Below are 14614 nucleotides of genomic sequence, written 5' to 3' on the forward strand. Positions count from 1 at the left end.
ACCCTGCTTCAAAAAATAAAGTGGAGACCAATTGAGGAAGACATCTGCCTCCCCCCCCCCCCACACATTTGTAATACCAGCACTTGGGAGGTAGAGGCAGGATGATTAGGTGTTCAAGGCCATTTTGGATATATAGTGAGTCCCCATCTGAATGAATAAATAAGAAAAAGAATAAATAAAGATAACTGAGATATCTGGTCATTTCAAAGTAGTCTATGTCTTTAAGTAGTTAGAATACAGGTAATTTTTCCAGTTTTTCCACAATGAATAAAAAGCAGAAACCGAAAGGGAGAAGTGAAAATCTGAAGAGACAGTGCTCTCTTTGGGCTCCATCCCTATCACAGCAAATTCATGGAAAAGCTGGGGAACAGAACCTGTGGAGCAGCCTTAAGGCCCCATGTTCAATGCTCTGTGCTGCCAAAGCAAAACCAAAAATAGTCAGAAACTCACAAAGCAATGCTTCCATTTTTCTTTAAGGTAAAGAAGAGTGGTCTCACAGCCAGTGATGTGGACTTTCACCCTCCATACAACACACTGGTCAGCTTCAGGCCTGGAAGCTGCTCCTTGATGAGTATTTCTGTCCTCCCCTTTCCAGCTACTCCCCACCCCCCATCCCCCCACCCCCCACCGCACCCCCACCCCTGGCAGCTGCTCAATTCAGACCATGTGTAGAACAAAAGCTGGTAGCTGCCCTTCCAGCCCAATTCCGACTCAAGGTCACAGCCATTATCTCCACACTGCTATCCTCACTCCAGAGAAAAAATGAAATGAAAATCACAAGAAAACAAAGTCATCTCTGAAAAGCTGGGCAATGTGAATGCCTAGTGATACAGCAGTTGAAAAACTTCAATCAATGCAGAGAAAAGAATCAGTAAAACAAACAGCTCTTTATCCTGAGCTATTTGCAGCAAAGAGTGAAGAAAGAAGCAAAAACCAGTATGCCATTCATCCTGCTATCCATGAAGGTTGGAACACCTATGCCTCAAATGTACTGCAGACTAAGCCAGCTCTTAGGATTGGACCACTAATGAAGACAGAAGCCTTGCCTTATAGAATTTAACATAATACAGAACATAATCTGAAAGTCGTAGTTAAATAAGTACAAGAACAAGGAATGCATGTTATGAAAGGAAATTTACAAACCCTTTATTTCTCCTGAATATACATATAAGGTTTTAATAAGCTTTCTTAAAGAAGTAATGATCAAGATGACACCCAAGAAAAAAATGAGGGCTGGTCTCAGTTGGTAGAGGGCTTGACTAGCAAGCATGAAGTTCTGGGTTCAATCCCCAGCACAGAATTAACTAAAACAAAGTGGCACACACCCTGTTAATCCCAGCACCTGGAGGATCTTCAGCTACATAGTGAGTTCAAGGCCAACAAAACACATGCTACATTTTGTGATCATAAACCACATTCGTACTTAGAAATGAAAACTTCTGTTCTCACAGAAACCCATACCTGTTTATAGTGGCTTTACTCATAATTGCCAAAAATCAAAAGCACAACAGTCCTTCAATTGGTAAATAAACAAATTGCAGTAGTTTTTTTTGTTGTTGTTGTTTGTTTGTTTGTTTGTTTTTTTGTAGCCTTCTAGGTTCTTTAATTTGCTGTATAGGTATTCTACCCTAAGTGATTAATTGCAAAAAACTAGTCTTATCAAGAAACCTGCTTAACAAAATACCAGATTCTCTATTAACAACAAAAGGGGATGGAGTTTAACAATCCAAAATAGGAAAAAAGATATCTGTGGCAGGACAACTCTGACCTCCGACTTCAGACTCCTGTGCTGAGGGAGTCACTGGCAAACCCCCATTATTAAGAGCTGCAGACAACCAGCGTGGGAAGCAGGTCTGCTACTTTCCCACTTAGTCATCCTCTGAGCTTTCAGTGGACCTTGCATCCATAGCCACTTTCCAATTCCTGTGCTTGCTCGTTCTCTCCTGTACTTCAGGGCTAGGCACAGGAACATGAACACTTTTCTCTTTCTTTTTTCCATTTGGTTTTCTTAGTGTCTCTTTCCTCAATATCCTCAGAACTGCTAGCTGCTGAATCAGCTGACTGGGAAGAAGCCCTTTCGCCCCCCCAGAGATAAAGTTTTTTATAGACTTTTTCCTGGATTTTTTTTTTTTTTTTTTTTTTTCTTGCTCTTAAGTGGTTGCTTCCTTTTCCTGGTACTAGAAACTCCAGTTTCTTCTGGGAACTCACTTGAGGAATCTGTTGTTATGTTCACCTTTTTGTTTTTCTTCTGTTTTTTGAGGGACTGTTTTTTCTGCTTCTTTTTATGGTATTTCTTTGACTTCTTATGTTTTCGGGATTCCTGGGCAGAGCTTTCACCTGGGGAGATGTTTTTTTCCCATTGGTAATGTCTTGCTGGTCACTACTGTCTGTTTCAAATTCTTCAGGTCAGGACATAACTCTTTATAACCACTGTGACCCCATCTGTCTGACATGTTGGATTCATAATCATATAACTTCTTGTTCCAGAATTTAACGTTAAGAAAATCCTCTTCTAGGGCCCCAGAAATTTCATTCTTTGGCCTCCAGTGGTCTCTCTTTCTTCATCAAAACTATCACTTCCCATCTGAATTGAGCTACTGGGTACCATGTTCCTTCTTGTCCCCTGTTAAGCATCCTCCATTTGCTTCTCTAGTTCTCTGATTTTCCACCTATCAGATTATTCCTCCTGAATCTTTTTTTTTTTTTTTTTTTTGTGGGGGGGGGTTTTCCAAGACAGGGTTTCTCTGTATAGCTTTGGAGCCTGTCTTTGGAGCCTGTCCTGGAACTCGTTCTGTAGACCAGGCTGGTCTCACAAAGATCTGCATGCTTCTGCCTCTCAAGTGCTAGGATTAAAAGTGTGAGCCATCACTGCCTGGCTTCCTCCTGAATCTTATTGTGAGCATCTGTATGTTGGATGACATTCCTCAGAAGGACTTTCCCCAGTGGAACCCGTAACATTCTTTAATCGTGTGCAGCACATGGGTTAGGAGAAGCAGCACAGTCTTTTAATGAAATGCTTCTGAGCAACAAAAGGAGCAAAGTGCTTGACACAGGCAAATATTATTCTAAGTAAAGAAATCAATATGCAAATGGGAAAATGCTGTGTGTTTTCATTTATATGACATTCTGAAAATGTCAAAACTACAGGGAAAGGAAATAGATTAAAAATTAGCAAGCACTTGGTGGGAAGGAGTTGACTACAGAAACCGAGAACTCAGGATGATGGAAATGTTCTGTATCGTGACTATAATGGAATCAACTTGATTGTGTGCATTAGTACAAGCTCACAGAACACGTTCACTGAAATGAATGCTACCACAGAAAACTGACTTGATATCATGATTGTTAAGGAAAACCTGTATCAGCTAACATAAGTAGAAGGCAAGTTAAAAATAAACACAGTGAAAACAAAATCCATTTCATAAATTTTAGCAATATATCTTGCCAAAGATTCCAAGCCCAAGGTCTTCGCTCTGTTGCAAAGATTAGGAAGTGTGACATCAGTGTTCAGGACATACCAGCGCCACTCTGAGAATGTCTCCTTGGCATAATAAGTTGAGTAAGAACTTAAAAGGGGAGCCATTTTTAATCAAGTGACATAATGTTATTTAAGGGAAGCCACAGGACATGTAAACCAACAGAAACACAGAGATAAAGCATAGAAGAACCTGCCCTGGAAAAGGCAATTAGTAAATGGTAGTTCCCTTCTCCTACAGTTTTCCAGAAAATCCAGAGAATGCATGGAAAGGAGAGCAAGCAAAAGATGCCTGAGTCAATAGAGGAAACTATTTTAACTTCAATTTTCCTCAAACTGATCTACATAATGTCAAAAAAAAAAAAAAAATCCCAGTAGGCTTTTACATAGATATCAACAAGTTAGCAAGATTTTTAAATGAAAACAAACAAAAAACAAAAACAAAAAACCAAAAGACCATTATAGAAAAATTGTTTTAAGAAGGATAAAGCTATAGTAATCACAATAGTGGAGTATTAGTGTAAGCACAGATATATAGAGCAATGTAACATAAACCATTTTAGGAAACAAACACTACTTTTCAACAAAGATAAGGAGATATTCAGTGGAGAAAAAAAAATTCTCTCACCAAATAGTACTGGAACAATTGAAGAGCCATATTAGAAAAGAAAGGCGCTAGGTAGTGGAGGCACACACCTTTAATCCCAGCACTCAGGAGCCAGAGGCAGGCGAATCTCCATGAGTTCTAGGCCAACCTTGTCTACAGCTCAAGTTCTAGGACAGCCAGGGCTACACAGAGAAACCCTGTCTTTGAAAAATAAAAACAACCAAAGGCAAGGAGAGAAAAAGAGGGAAAAGAAGCCAACTTCCTTTTGAAGAGAAAGGGCAAACACAAATTACATTTTGAAATACTTCAAAATGGATCCTGTCAAAACGGCTAAGATCAAAAACACTGATGACAGTTTATGATGGAGAGGATGTGGAGTAAGTGGAACACTTCTCCATTGCTGGTGGGAGTGTAAACTTGTACAGCCACTTTTGAAATCAGTATGGTGGTTTCTCAGAAAATTGGGAATCAATCTACCTCAGCAATACCACTTTTGGGCATATACCCAAAGGATGCATACTCACACCACAAGGTCTTTTGCTCAATTATGTTCATAGCAGCATTATTAGTAATAGACAGAACCTGGAAAGAACCTAGATAAAAATGTAGTACACAATGGAGTGCTACTCAGTGGTTAAAAAAAAAAAACAATGACATCAAATGGATGGAACTAGAAAAAAAATCATGCTGAGTGAGGTAACCCAGACCCAGAAAGAAAAATAATGTGTACTCGCCCATAAGTAGATATTATACATAAAGCAAAGGGATAACCAGCCTACAGACCACAACCCCAGAGAACTTAGGTAACAAAGAGGACCCTAAGAGAGACATTCATAGATCCACCGAAAGGGAAAAAAAGACAAGATCTCCTGAGTAAATTGAGACATGGTGGGCATGGGATAGGGTGAAAGAGGAAAGGGAAGGAGGGGAGGGAAGTGGAGAAAAATGTATAGATCGATAAAAAAAGGTAAAAGAATCTAAATAAAACCATCTATTGATAGATTAGTGGATAAACAAAAATATGGTATATAATGAAGTATTCTGTCTTAAAAAGGAAACTCTGATAGTCTATAACATGGATGAATTCTGAAGGCATTATGCTCAGCAAAATAAACCAATTACAATATATATATACTGTATAATTCTACTTCTGCGGGGCAATCAAAACCAGAAAGCAAGTAGAATGATTGGAGGGGGCAACAGTTATAGACTAAGCAGAGGAGGGAAAGCAGAACTACTACTAAGTGCAGAACTTCAGTGTACAAGCTGAAGAGTTATAAGCACAGACAGTGATAATAACTGGACATTATGAATGTGTATGCTATCAGTGGGCATACACACACTTAAAGATAATTAACATGGGGCTGCTGAAGCGGCTCAGCAGGTGAAGGTGATGGCCACCAAGCCTGATGAACTGAGCCCCTGGGACCCACATGGTGGATGGAGAGACTCCAGCAAGTTGTGCTCTGACCTCCACACTCTTGTACTCTGGGATATACACAATAAATACATAAATGCAATGAAAAATTTTAGAAAGTAGCAAAATCATTAGTTTTACATATATTTTGCCAAATTTTTTAAAAACAACTTGCAAAAATGTGAGTGAACTCAAGCAAATTATGCTTAATGAAAAGGTCAGATATAAATAGCTATCTACTGTGTGATTTCATTTATATAATATTCTGGAGACATAAAACAACAGGAACAGGGCTAGAGGGATGGCTCAGTGGTTAAGAGTATTGCCTTTTCTTCCAGAGGTCCTGAGTTCAATTCCCAGAAACCACATTAGTAGCTCACAAGCATCTCTGAGATCTGATGCCCTCTTCTGGCATGCTGGCAAACATGCAGACAGAACATTATATACATAATAAATGAATAAATCTTTAAAAACAAACAAACCAGGAACAAGGGGCTGTGAGATGACGGACAAGCAGAGAAGTCACCTGCCACTAAGTCTGATTGATGACCAGGGTTACATCCAGGGACCCACATAACAGAACAAAAGAACTGACTCCTGAAAATTGACCTTTGACCTCTACCCTATGCACCCTGAGGCATGTGTAGCAGTGCATACACAATAAATAAGTAAATAAATTTAAAAACTGGGCTAGTTGACTTATCAGTGGTTGCTAGAGCCTCTGGTGGGAGGGGATGACACTGACTGCTACTTTGACTGTGGCAGGTATGTAACTAAAGAGTAACTTTTATTAGATGTACATTATTTTTCTAAAACCTAACTTGACAGAAAAGCACAATACCCAGACACATCCCAAACAAAGACATCCTTCCTACCTTTCCTCTACTTTGATGGAGAGCTGGTTGCAGAGGCGGTGGACATACTGGGCATAGCTTTCTGCCAGAGTCATGTCGTAAGCAGTCAGGTGGATATTTAAGACACCATATTCATAATCTGTCCCCAGATTAATGGCTCTCACATCCACTTTTGCTTTCTTCTTTTTAGGCTGAATAGAAAATGAAGAAAAAGGAAATAAGTCCAAGCATTATATAAGAAATTTAAACTGCCCGGCATGGATGGGTAGGTGGATTTATATAAATTCACAGGTAGTCTGGTCTATATAGGGAGTTCCAGGCCATCCAAGGCTACACAATGAAATCTTATGCCAAAACCAATCAAACAAACAAATAAAAAATCCTCCTCCCCCTCAAAAGAAGAAATTTAATCATAATGTGTTCACATTTTTAAAAAGCAACCTTTCAAGTAAAACTGTTTACCATTTTCCCCTCAGGTTACCCTTTTGAGATGTTAAAGTTCTCATCGGAAGTAACAGGCAGTTCCCCTCACCAGTGGCCAGTACAAGAACAGAGCCTGTATTATTTTAACAAGACTACATGTGACTATCTACTGTCACTATCTTGCTTTGAGGCTTTACCTCCCATCTCGAGCCCCTTTTCTCAATTTGCAAACTTACAGTTATTCTATAGCAAAAATTTTTTTCTTGGTGCTGGTTATTAAACTTAGTATGTACTCTATCTCTCAGCTAAGTCTTTAGCCTAAGGTGCTATGTGTTTGATTGCTTTGAAAGTATGTGCGTGCGTGCGTGTGTGTGTGTGTGTGTGTGTGTGTGTGTGTGTGTGTGTGTGTGTGTACATGCACATGACATGGTTCATGAGTATAAGTCAGAGGACAAACTGAGGGGATTGATTTTCTTTCCACCAAGTGATCCTGGGGATCAGGCTTGGCAGCAGGCCTCACAATCCTTTTTTCATATCAACACCAATATCAGCACCACAGCAATGCACTGTCACTTCTGTCATATACTAAATATCCACAGGTAAGAACATGTTTCTGTACTTGTATTCTGTTCTGTTGGTTGCTGTGACCATGCTTGAGTTTATATCACAGTTTCCAATAATAACTGGAGATTTATGCTGTCACTTTTAAAGAATATTGGGGGTTGGAGTACAGCTCAGTGATAAAGCAGGTCCTTAGTATTTGAGAGGGCCCAGTTTGAATTCCCAGCACTAAAGGAGAGTCGGAGGAGCCAATCCTGGTAGCAAACACCTATAATCCTAGCACCCAGTAAACTAGTAGGAAGGTCACAAGTTCAAGGCCAACCTAGTCTATATAGTAAGACCCTGTTTCCAAAAGGAAAACCTACAACTTAGGTATCTTCAGTCTCCTTTGCACAGCAGTTGCCAAAGTACTGTTCCTGACAGAGCATCACTTTCCAGGTTAGCCGAAGACAGCAGGCATCGACAGGAGAGGACACAGGAAGGGACTTACTTATAAGTATAGGAATCCTGATGACAGAAGCAATCCCACAAAATGCTCTGAGCATTAAACAAAACATCATATGGAAAGTGGTTAATATAGAGCAGCACATCCTCCTACTTTAATGGTGATTCTTTTTTGTGAGAAAAATATGAAACGAGAAACATTAAGGTCTATCTTCCAGAGTTACATAGCCAGAAAAGACAGACTTCAGGAACTAAAACCAGAATTGCATAACTACAATGGATATTTGTCTGGAGCAGGCTCCTCTGCCTTACTGACGTTTCAACAGGAGTGGTCACAGAAGGTTCAGGGCCCTGCCATGAGTAGGAAGACAACAGTAAGATCAGCAGTTCCCTGGCAAAACACAGCTAGAAGGATTCTTCACCATGACAGTTAACACTGCAGTCAGCGCAGGGGAGAAAGCTGAGGTCTGGAAGCAAAGGGTGTAGATTCCAGCAGAAAGGGGACAGAGACTGCAGGAGGCTTTCTGTAGCCAAGGGAAGTGCTAGACCTCTTCAGAGGTGCTGCCTTAGGAGAACAAAGAAAGCTGACTCCAGTATCCCTCTTGGCATCCACACTGGCCTACAGCTGCCTGACTATATTATCAGAAGATTATTGTGATACAATACTTCAGTTCTGGCCCAGGGCACAGCACAGCCAGCAAAAGCTTAACTGCATATAATACCAGATGCTAGTTTCTATTAAAACACAAAATACCTTCATGGTTTTTTGTTTGTTGGCGTGTGTGTGTGTGTGTGTGTGTGTGTGTGTGTGTGTGTGTGTCCACGCACGCAGGCACGTGCATGTGTTGTATTGTGGGGGGGGGGGGTGGCTAGTACGTGGGGATTAAACTCAGGCCTTGTGCATTCCAAGGACATGACCTATCACTGAGCTACACAGCCTTTCCCTAGTTTATGTAATTTCATTGCACTCTCCCCAAACTCCCACATCCATCCTCTCCTTTATCCCCACTGCTTGAGATCAGGCCTTAATGAATGCCGTGGGGAATTATTAGCGACATCTTAAAGGGATATATATGAACAGTGCTGTGCTTTGGAAGCCAACCCCAACAGTACAAGGATAGTCAGGCAAGAAAGGATGGAAGGCTAGGAGAAAAGTGCCAGGGACAATGACTACTGTCCAGCACTGCTGTGGCTGACCTGGATTTATAGAGGTGGCACAGGGAAGTATGGGCCACCTCAGGCTCCCATAGGATTATACTCTGGTTGTCCAAATGAGTCACAAAAGTCACATGTCTGTACAAGGATGTCAACATTGTTACCTTTATTTCACAGATGGAAAACTGATGCTGGGCAGTGGTGGCACACGCCTTTAATCTCAGTACTCAGGTAAAGGCAGGCAAAGCTCTGTGGCTTTGAGGCCAAACTGGTCTACTACAGAGTGAGTTCCAGTACAGCCAGGGACAAAGTGAAACCCTGAAGTTATATGAGTTTTGACCATCTTTAGTTCAAATACTGGAAGTCACCAGTCACCTGGGTAAGCCAATAATCTTTCTAAGTCTCTGATTCCTTAAACTACATCTTTAACAACCAGTATATTATGAGAATTAAATTGAATATACCAGCTTTTCTGTAAAAATAAAACGATGTTTGTAAAGCCCAGTATACAGTAGTTATAACACCTGGTTAAAAAAAATTGTTTTGTATATTTTTTTGTTGTTGCTTTTTTTGAGACAGAGTCTTACTATTTAGCACTAGCTGACCTGGATCTCTATATGAAAGAGAAAGAAACTTCTTGTTTAAGTCCTTACTGTGGATCTATGATGGGAGCCAAATCACTACCTCAATTCATGTAACATGAACTATATCTCTCTCACTCTTCCTTTTATTTCTAGAGCCCAATAATATTAAATGCAGAGTTGAACTGGATTCTGGACACTTACTAGCCCCATGTTCACAGACATATCATATTTCTCCTTAATCAGTTTCCCTTTCAGTCCTTGTTACCTCATAGAGTAGTTGTTGAATCAAAAGATAGGGCATTCAAATTTGCTCTGAGGCTAAAATTGCAAAGGGCCTAAAAGAATTGTGCTCATCTTTGTGAAATGTCACAAAATACTGCAGTACACTGTACATAATAAGAAGATTTCACTAGGAGCAAATATGGCTTTTACAAAAAGAAGCTCTCTACATCTCAAAAAAAAAAAACCATATCCAATTTTTTTTTTTATGTGAAATTTGGGTGTTTTCTTTTCTCCCTTTCTCTTGTTTTTGTTTGAGACAGCATTTCACTGTGTAGCCCTGGCTGTAGACCAGTCTAGCCTTGAACTCACAGAGATAGGCCTGCCTCTGCCTCCCAAGTGATGGGATCAAAGGCATGTGCCACCACCACCTGGTTGGAATTTTATTTTCAACAAGTAAAACAGAGACGTGAAAATTTAGTAATTCTGTTTATTCATTTGGTATGTTTTTTATGGGAAAGACTGCTGTAAATAAATTGGGCAGGGACTGGCTCTAGGACTACCAGTGTCCAGTGAACATGGTTTGTAAAGCACTGAGAAAATGGGTGTCAGAGCACTTTGAAAGCTGAAGGCATCATTACTGCTGTTCATGTCAAATCTGAATCCCTCTGAAAACCAACATGGTTATAATTGGAAAGAATAGATGAGATAGGGCAAGACTCCTAGTGATCTGAAGACCAGAAGCACTGACAGCACAGGCTGGATCTCCATAGAAGCCGCTCTCTGAGTCTGGAAAGTTCCCAGGTAACTACTTTATGTTCTATACAGCTCAGTGTTACAAGGTACTCCCAGGTGTCTGTCACACACCCAGTACTAACAGTACAGGTGGCATTTAACAAATCTCTATTGTGCTGACCTCCATAACTTCTCCCTTGACTCTTGCAGGAAACCCCACTTCATTTACTTATTCATGTATTTGAAACTGACAGGTAAAATAGCACTTCAACAAGTACATACACATATATGCATATATTCATGTACATGACAGGATTGCTTGTCTCTGCTATCTCACATGTGTTTAGTTAGATGTGAGAACTTTCTCAGCTGAGCATCAGTGCTCAGCACAGAGCAGGCACAGCAGATATGCAATGATGGCATTTCTTCACTGAGCTACAAGGAGCAGACTTGAGGGGACATGGGTCTAGGTTCAAAACATACTGCATAGGCCACTTCTATAATCCTTGTCTAGACCTGCATCATTAGACCAACAGAAACAATCTTTTGTTTCCAGTTAGCTAGGACTATTAGCTATAAAGTATCCCAGCTTGTGGGTTTTTCTGGAAATAATTCCAGTTTCCTCATAGACTTGTGATCCTGAGTACTGACCACAGATGTCAAAAATGGGAGACACTTCTTTTGTGTCAACAGTGAAAACAGTATGATGTTTTCTAGAGAAAAGGTGTCTTGATGCTAAAGGACACTTGGTAAAGACTGAAGTCAGCTGAGTTATGAGTCACAGCTTACTCTCCTGCCCCAGAGCCAGGAAAGCCATTTATGTTTGCCTGATTTCACCCTCCCACACCTTCTTTGCAATTCTGATTGCTAAGCTGCTACTACTGTGATAATGGAAGCTAGACAACAGCCAAGGGCAAGTGAGTGAGAGTCGGTAAATTATACAGTTGTGAAACTTTTTTATCTCTTTGAGTGTGTGAGAGTGTATGTGTGTGAGTGTGTGTACACACACACTCGTGTACCTTTGGAAATCAGTTCTCTCTTCTACTATGGGTTCCAGGGATCAAAGCTTGTGCAGCAAGAGCTTTTACCCACTGAGCCACCTCAGTAGCCAGACTATTAATAATATCTACTACTAATAATAATATAATAAATAATACAGTGATGAATAAAGAAATTTATTAGTATAATATGCTCCCAAATTTCAGTGTGTAGAACAACAAAAAAGTGGCTAAGAGAGAAAAAAAAAAGGGACTTTGAATAAACTGTAACATGAATTGACAGGATTGTGCACTGCATGTAAAAAAACTCATTCAATCTGGTGGTTTAACTAGATTTTGGCTCCATGTGAACCTGACCTTGATATTTGGTGCTGCTTCTTGTAATTAACCTGCCCCCCCCCAAAAAAAAAGCACTCCAAAAAATCCAAAGCATGTAAAAACCAACAGAAGAATACAAGGCTTCTGGAGAAAGATGAGATTTACAAAGCAAGTACTGAATCCAGAGACGTGCCCTGGAAAGTGATCCCTCACTGCTGTGAGTCAAGCTGGGTCTTGCAGGATGAGAGCCATGGAGAAAACAGGAAGGAAGTGAGTTCATGGAGAGGAAATGGTATGTGCAAAGGGTGTGTAAGGAAGTATGCAGATCACCAAGAAAGGTTGGGCCTGTGGTGTAAGAGGTGGCTATCGTGGTTTCTTACCATCCTTCCTATGCACTTCCCCAGAAGCTTCACTCTATCCTCCCCTCTATCAAGGACACTTGATTTTAGGGATGGAAACCATGGAAAGAGTTATAAATTAGGCCATGCAAGAAAGAGGTCAACTAGCACTGACAAGAGGAGGTGAACTAAATGTCCCTTTCTTTCCAAGGTTCAAAAGTCAGAAGGTGGCTGGAATACTGGCACACAACTTTAATCCCAGCATTCAAGAGGCAGAGGAGGCAGGTGGATCTCTGTGGATTCTAGGCCAGTCAGGCCAGTGAAACTCGTCTCAAAACAAATGAACAACCCACCCTAAGAAACAGAAGTCTCAGAACACTGAGTAGTGCATTTAAAAGGAGGGAGGTGAGAACATCAGCAAAAATGAGACAAAGGCACTTTAAGCATGAGTGTATGGCTTGACTAACATCTCCTTGGGGACATTAGATTCCAAGATGAGAAAGACACCAGCAAAGGAAAACCTGGCTATTTACTGTTTGTTGTTGTTGTTTGTTTGTTTGTGTCCTTCCCCCCCACCTTGATTCTAGGTTTCAAGGAAAACACACAGGAATCCTAGTTTGGCTAAGCCAGGTCCCAGAGGAGTGAAAAGTGACAACTCTGTGGGATGAAGGCTCTGTAAGCCATAGACGAAAGCTATCCTGAAGAACAGAGGCTCCTGGGACAGCTTCCGCCACTCTGCTAGCCATGGTGGACACTGAACAGTACCAGAGGGGAGCCTACACCCCAGATCCAAGGTAGCCCCACTCCCTCCAAACAACCAAGTTGTTTGGCAGTTGTAGGTTGTCTGCCACCTCTTCTTTACAAAGAAAGCCTCAGGGCAGCTCCAATAACCACATTAACCCCATTGGATCAATATTTATTGCCCTGCTTGATGCCAGGCCCTATGCTAGACACCAAGGATACAAAGAAAAGAAATACATGTCCTCTACCCTTAGGTATCTTGCAATCTAGAAGAGGAGATAGCCATCAAGACAGACAGTCACAGACAATAAGTCCTAGGACACAAGGAACACAAGGAACTATGTCAGCTCACAGTGGAACAAATAACTCCATGCAGGAAATCCAAAGTTTCTAGATGATTCATTTCAGTCCCAGTTTAAAGAGTAAAGAGCCTGGGGTGGTGGTACACAGCTGTAAGCCCAGCCCCAGGAAACCTACGGCAGGAGTTGAGAAGGTTTTTAAATGAGGAAGGGGAGCAGGCAAACGTGCATGAAAAGCAAGAGGTACAATATAGGTAAGTTAGGGGACCTGTGAGGTGAGAGAAGCCAGAGAGGAAGATGGTGGTGACGGCCATCAGCTTCTTTTTTTGATCAAGCTGTGGGGCTGATCAGCACATGGCATATGCAGAATATTTCCTTAGAAGATCCAAAGGAACAGGGGAAAAAGCTACCCCAAGCCCAACCCAAACAAAATTAATTCTTTTTCTACTATTTATGTGAGGCTTTTAGAAAGAGGATGTTTTTAAAGGGGGATGTGCTAAAATAAAACAACCCCAACAATATACTCTAAAGTGCCACAACTCAAACGGAGTGCCAGTCACTCTGGGTTTCAATAGCACTTTGCTTCTTCCTCTTAGCACACTCCTAGGAGCACAGTGTCTCTGCCAGTTACCAGTTCCCTGTGGGCACAAACCAGGTCCTGTTCATCCTTTCTGCAAAACTGATTTCTCTAACTCTGTAAACTTAGTCAAAAGCTCATGGCTGGGAGGCTCATAGACCCTGGCGAGGAAGCTACTGCTATTGCTTTGTGAAATAAACAAGATGTCTTGTCACATCACTTCCTAAGTAACTATATAACACCCACGTATCACTGCTGCTGTCCCCTATGACCAAAGAAACTCCTTTTTGCAGTGGTCAGCTCTGACTACAGAAACTCAGAACAAGCCAAAGTGCTGAAAATAAACAACTACTGGATGCCCAGTCATAAATGGGAAATTATATGACCCTCCAAGGCTTAAGGAACATCATAGGAGAAAGGATGGAAAGGATGTATTCGGCAGAAGAAAGATGAGGACACCTGTGGAATGTTGGCTTCCAGGCATGACATGGCTGTGCACTCCTGAAATCACAGAAGCTGTGGTTACCTGTACAAGACCAGGCCTGTCCATGCTCGGTCATAGAAACCACACACCATCACCTCACCCCAGACCCCTACCTTAAAGACTTATATACGTCTGTGGATGGAAAAAAGAGAGACATTTTCTTCATTAATATAGCCACTAGTAAGGTATTCATGCTCCTGTAAATAAATTCTCATCCATGTTCCTGTAAGCTACTCTTAGGAAACTCATTGGGTCACAAATATACACACACACCCTGAAAACAGAGTGGGGACAGTAGAGAAAACATGAATAGGAGGGTGATGATCCAGGTAATGGGTAGGGAGGAGTGAATATGAGCGAAAAATATGACATACACGAATAAAAA

At 41.1% G+C, this 14614-nt stretch overlaps 1 protein-coding gene and 1 pseudogene across 1 annotated transcript in view; both read right to left on the reverse strand.

Annotated features, from left to right (window-relative positions):
- The window catches only part of Mrpl48 (mitochondrial ribosomal protein L48), a 61086-nt gene that overhangs the window by 4727 nt on the left and 41745 nt on the right, over positions 1-14614 (reverse strand). The window contains exon 7 of the mRNA XM_051194034.1: positions 6375-6544. Coding sequence (XP_051049991.1) covers positions 6375-6544 — 170 coding nt within the window. The remainder of the gene's footprint in view (positions 1-6374; positions 6545-14614) is intronic.
- LOC127227975 (uncharacterized protein NKAPD1-like) lies at positions 1673-3288 on the reverse strand (annotated as a pseudogene).

Source organism: Phodopus roborovskii, unplaced genomic scaffold (genome assembly GCF_943737965.1).
Source record: "Phodopus roborovskii unplaced genomic scaffold, PHOROB, whole genome shotgun sequence".
In the NCBI taxonomy this organism is placed as follows: domain Eukaryota; kingdom Metazoa; phylum Chordata; class Mammalia; order Rodentia; family Cricetidae; genus Phodopus; species Phodopus roborovskii.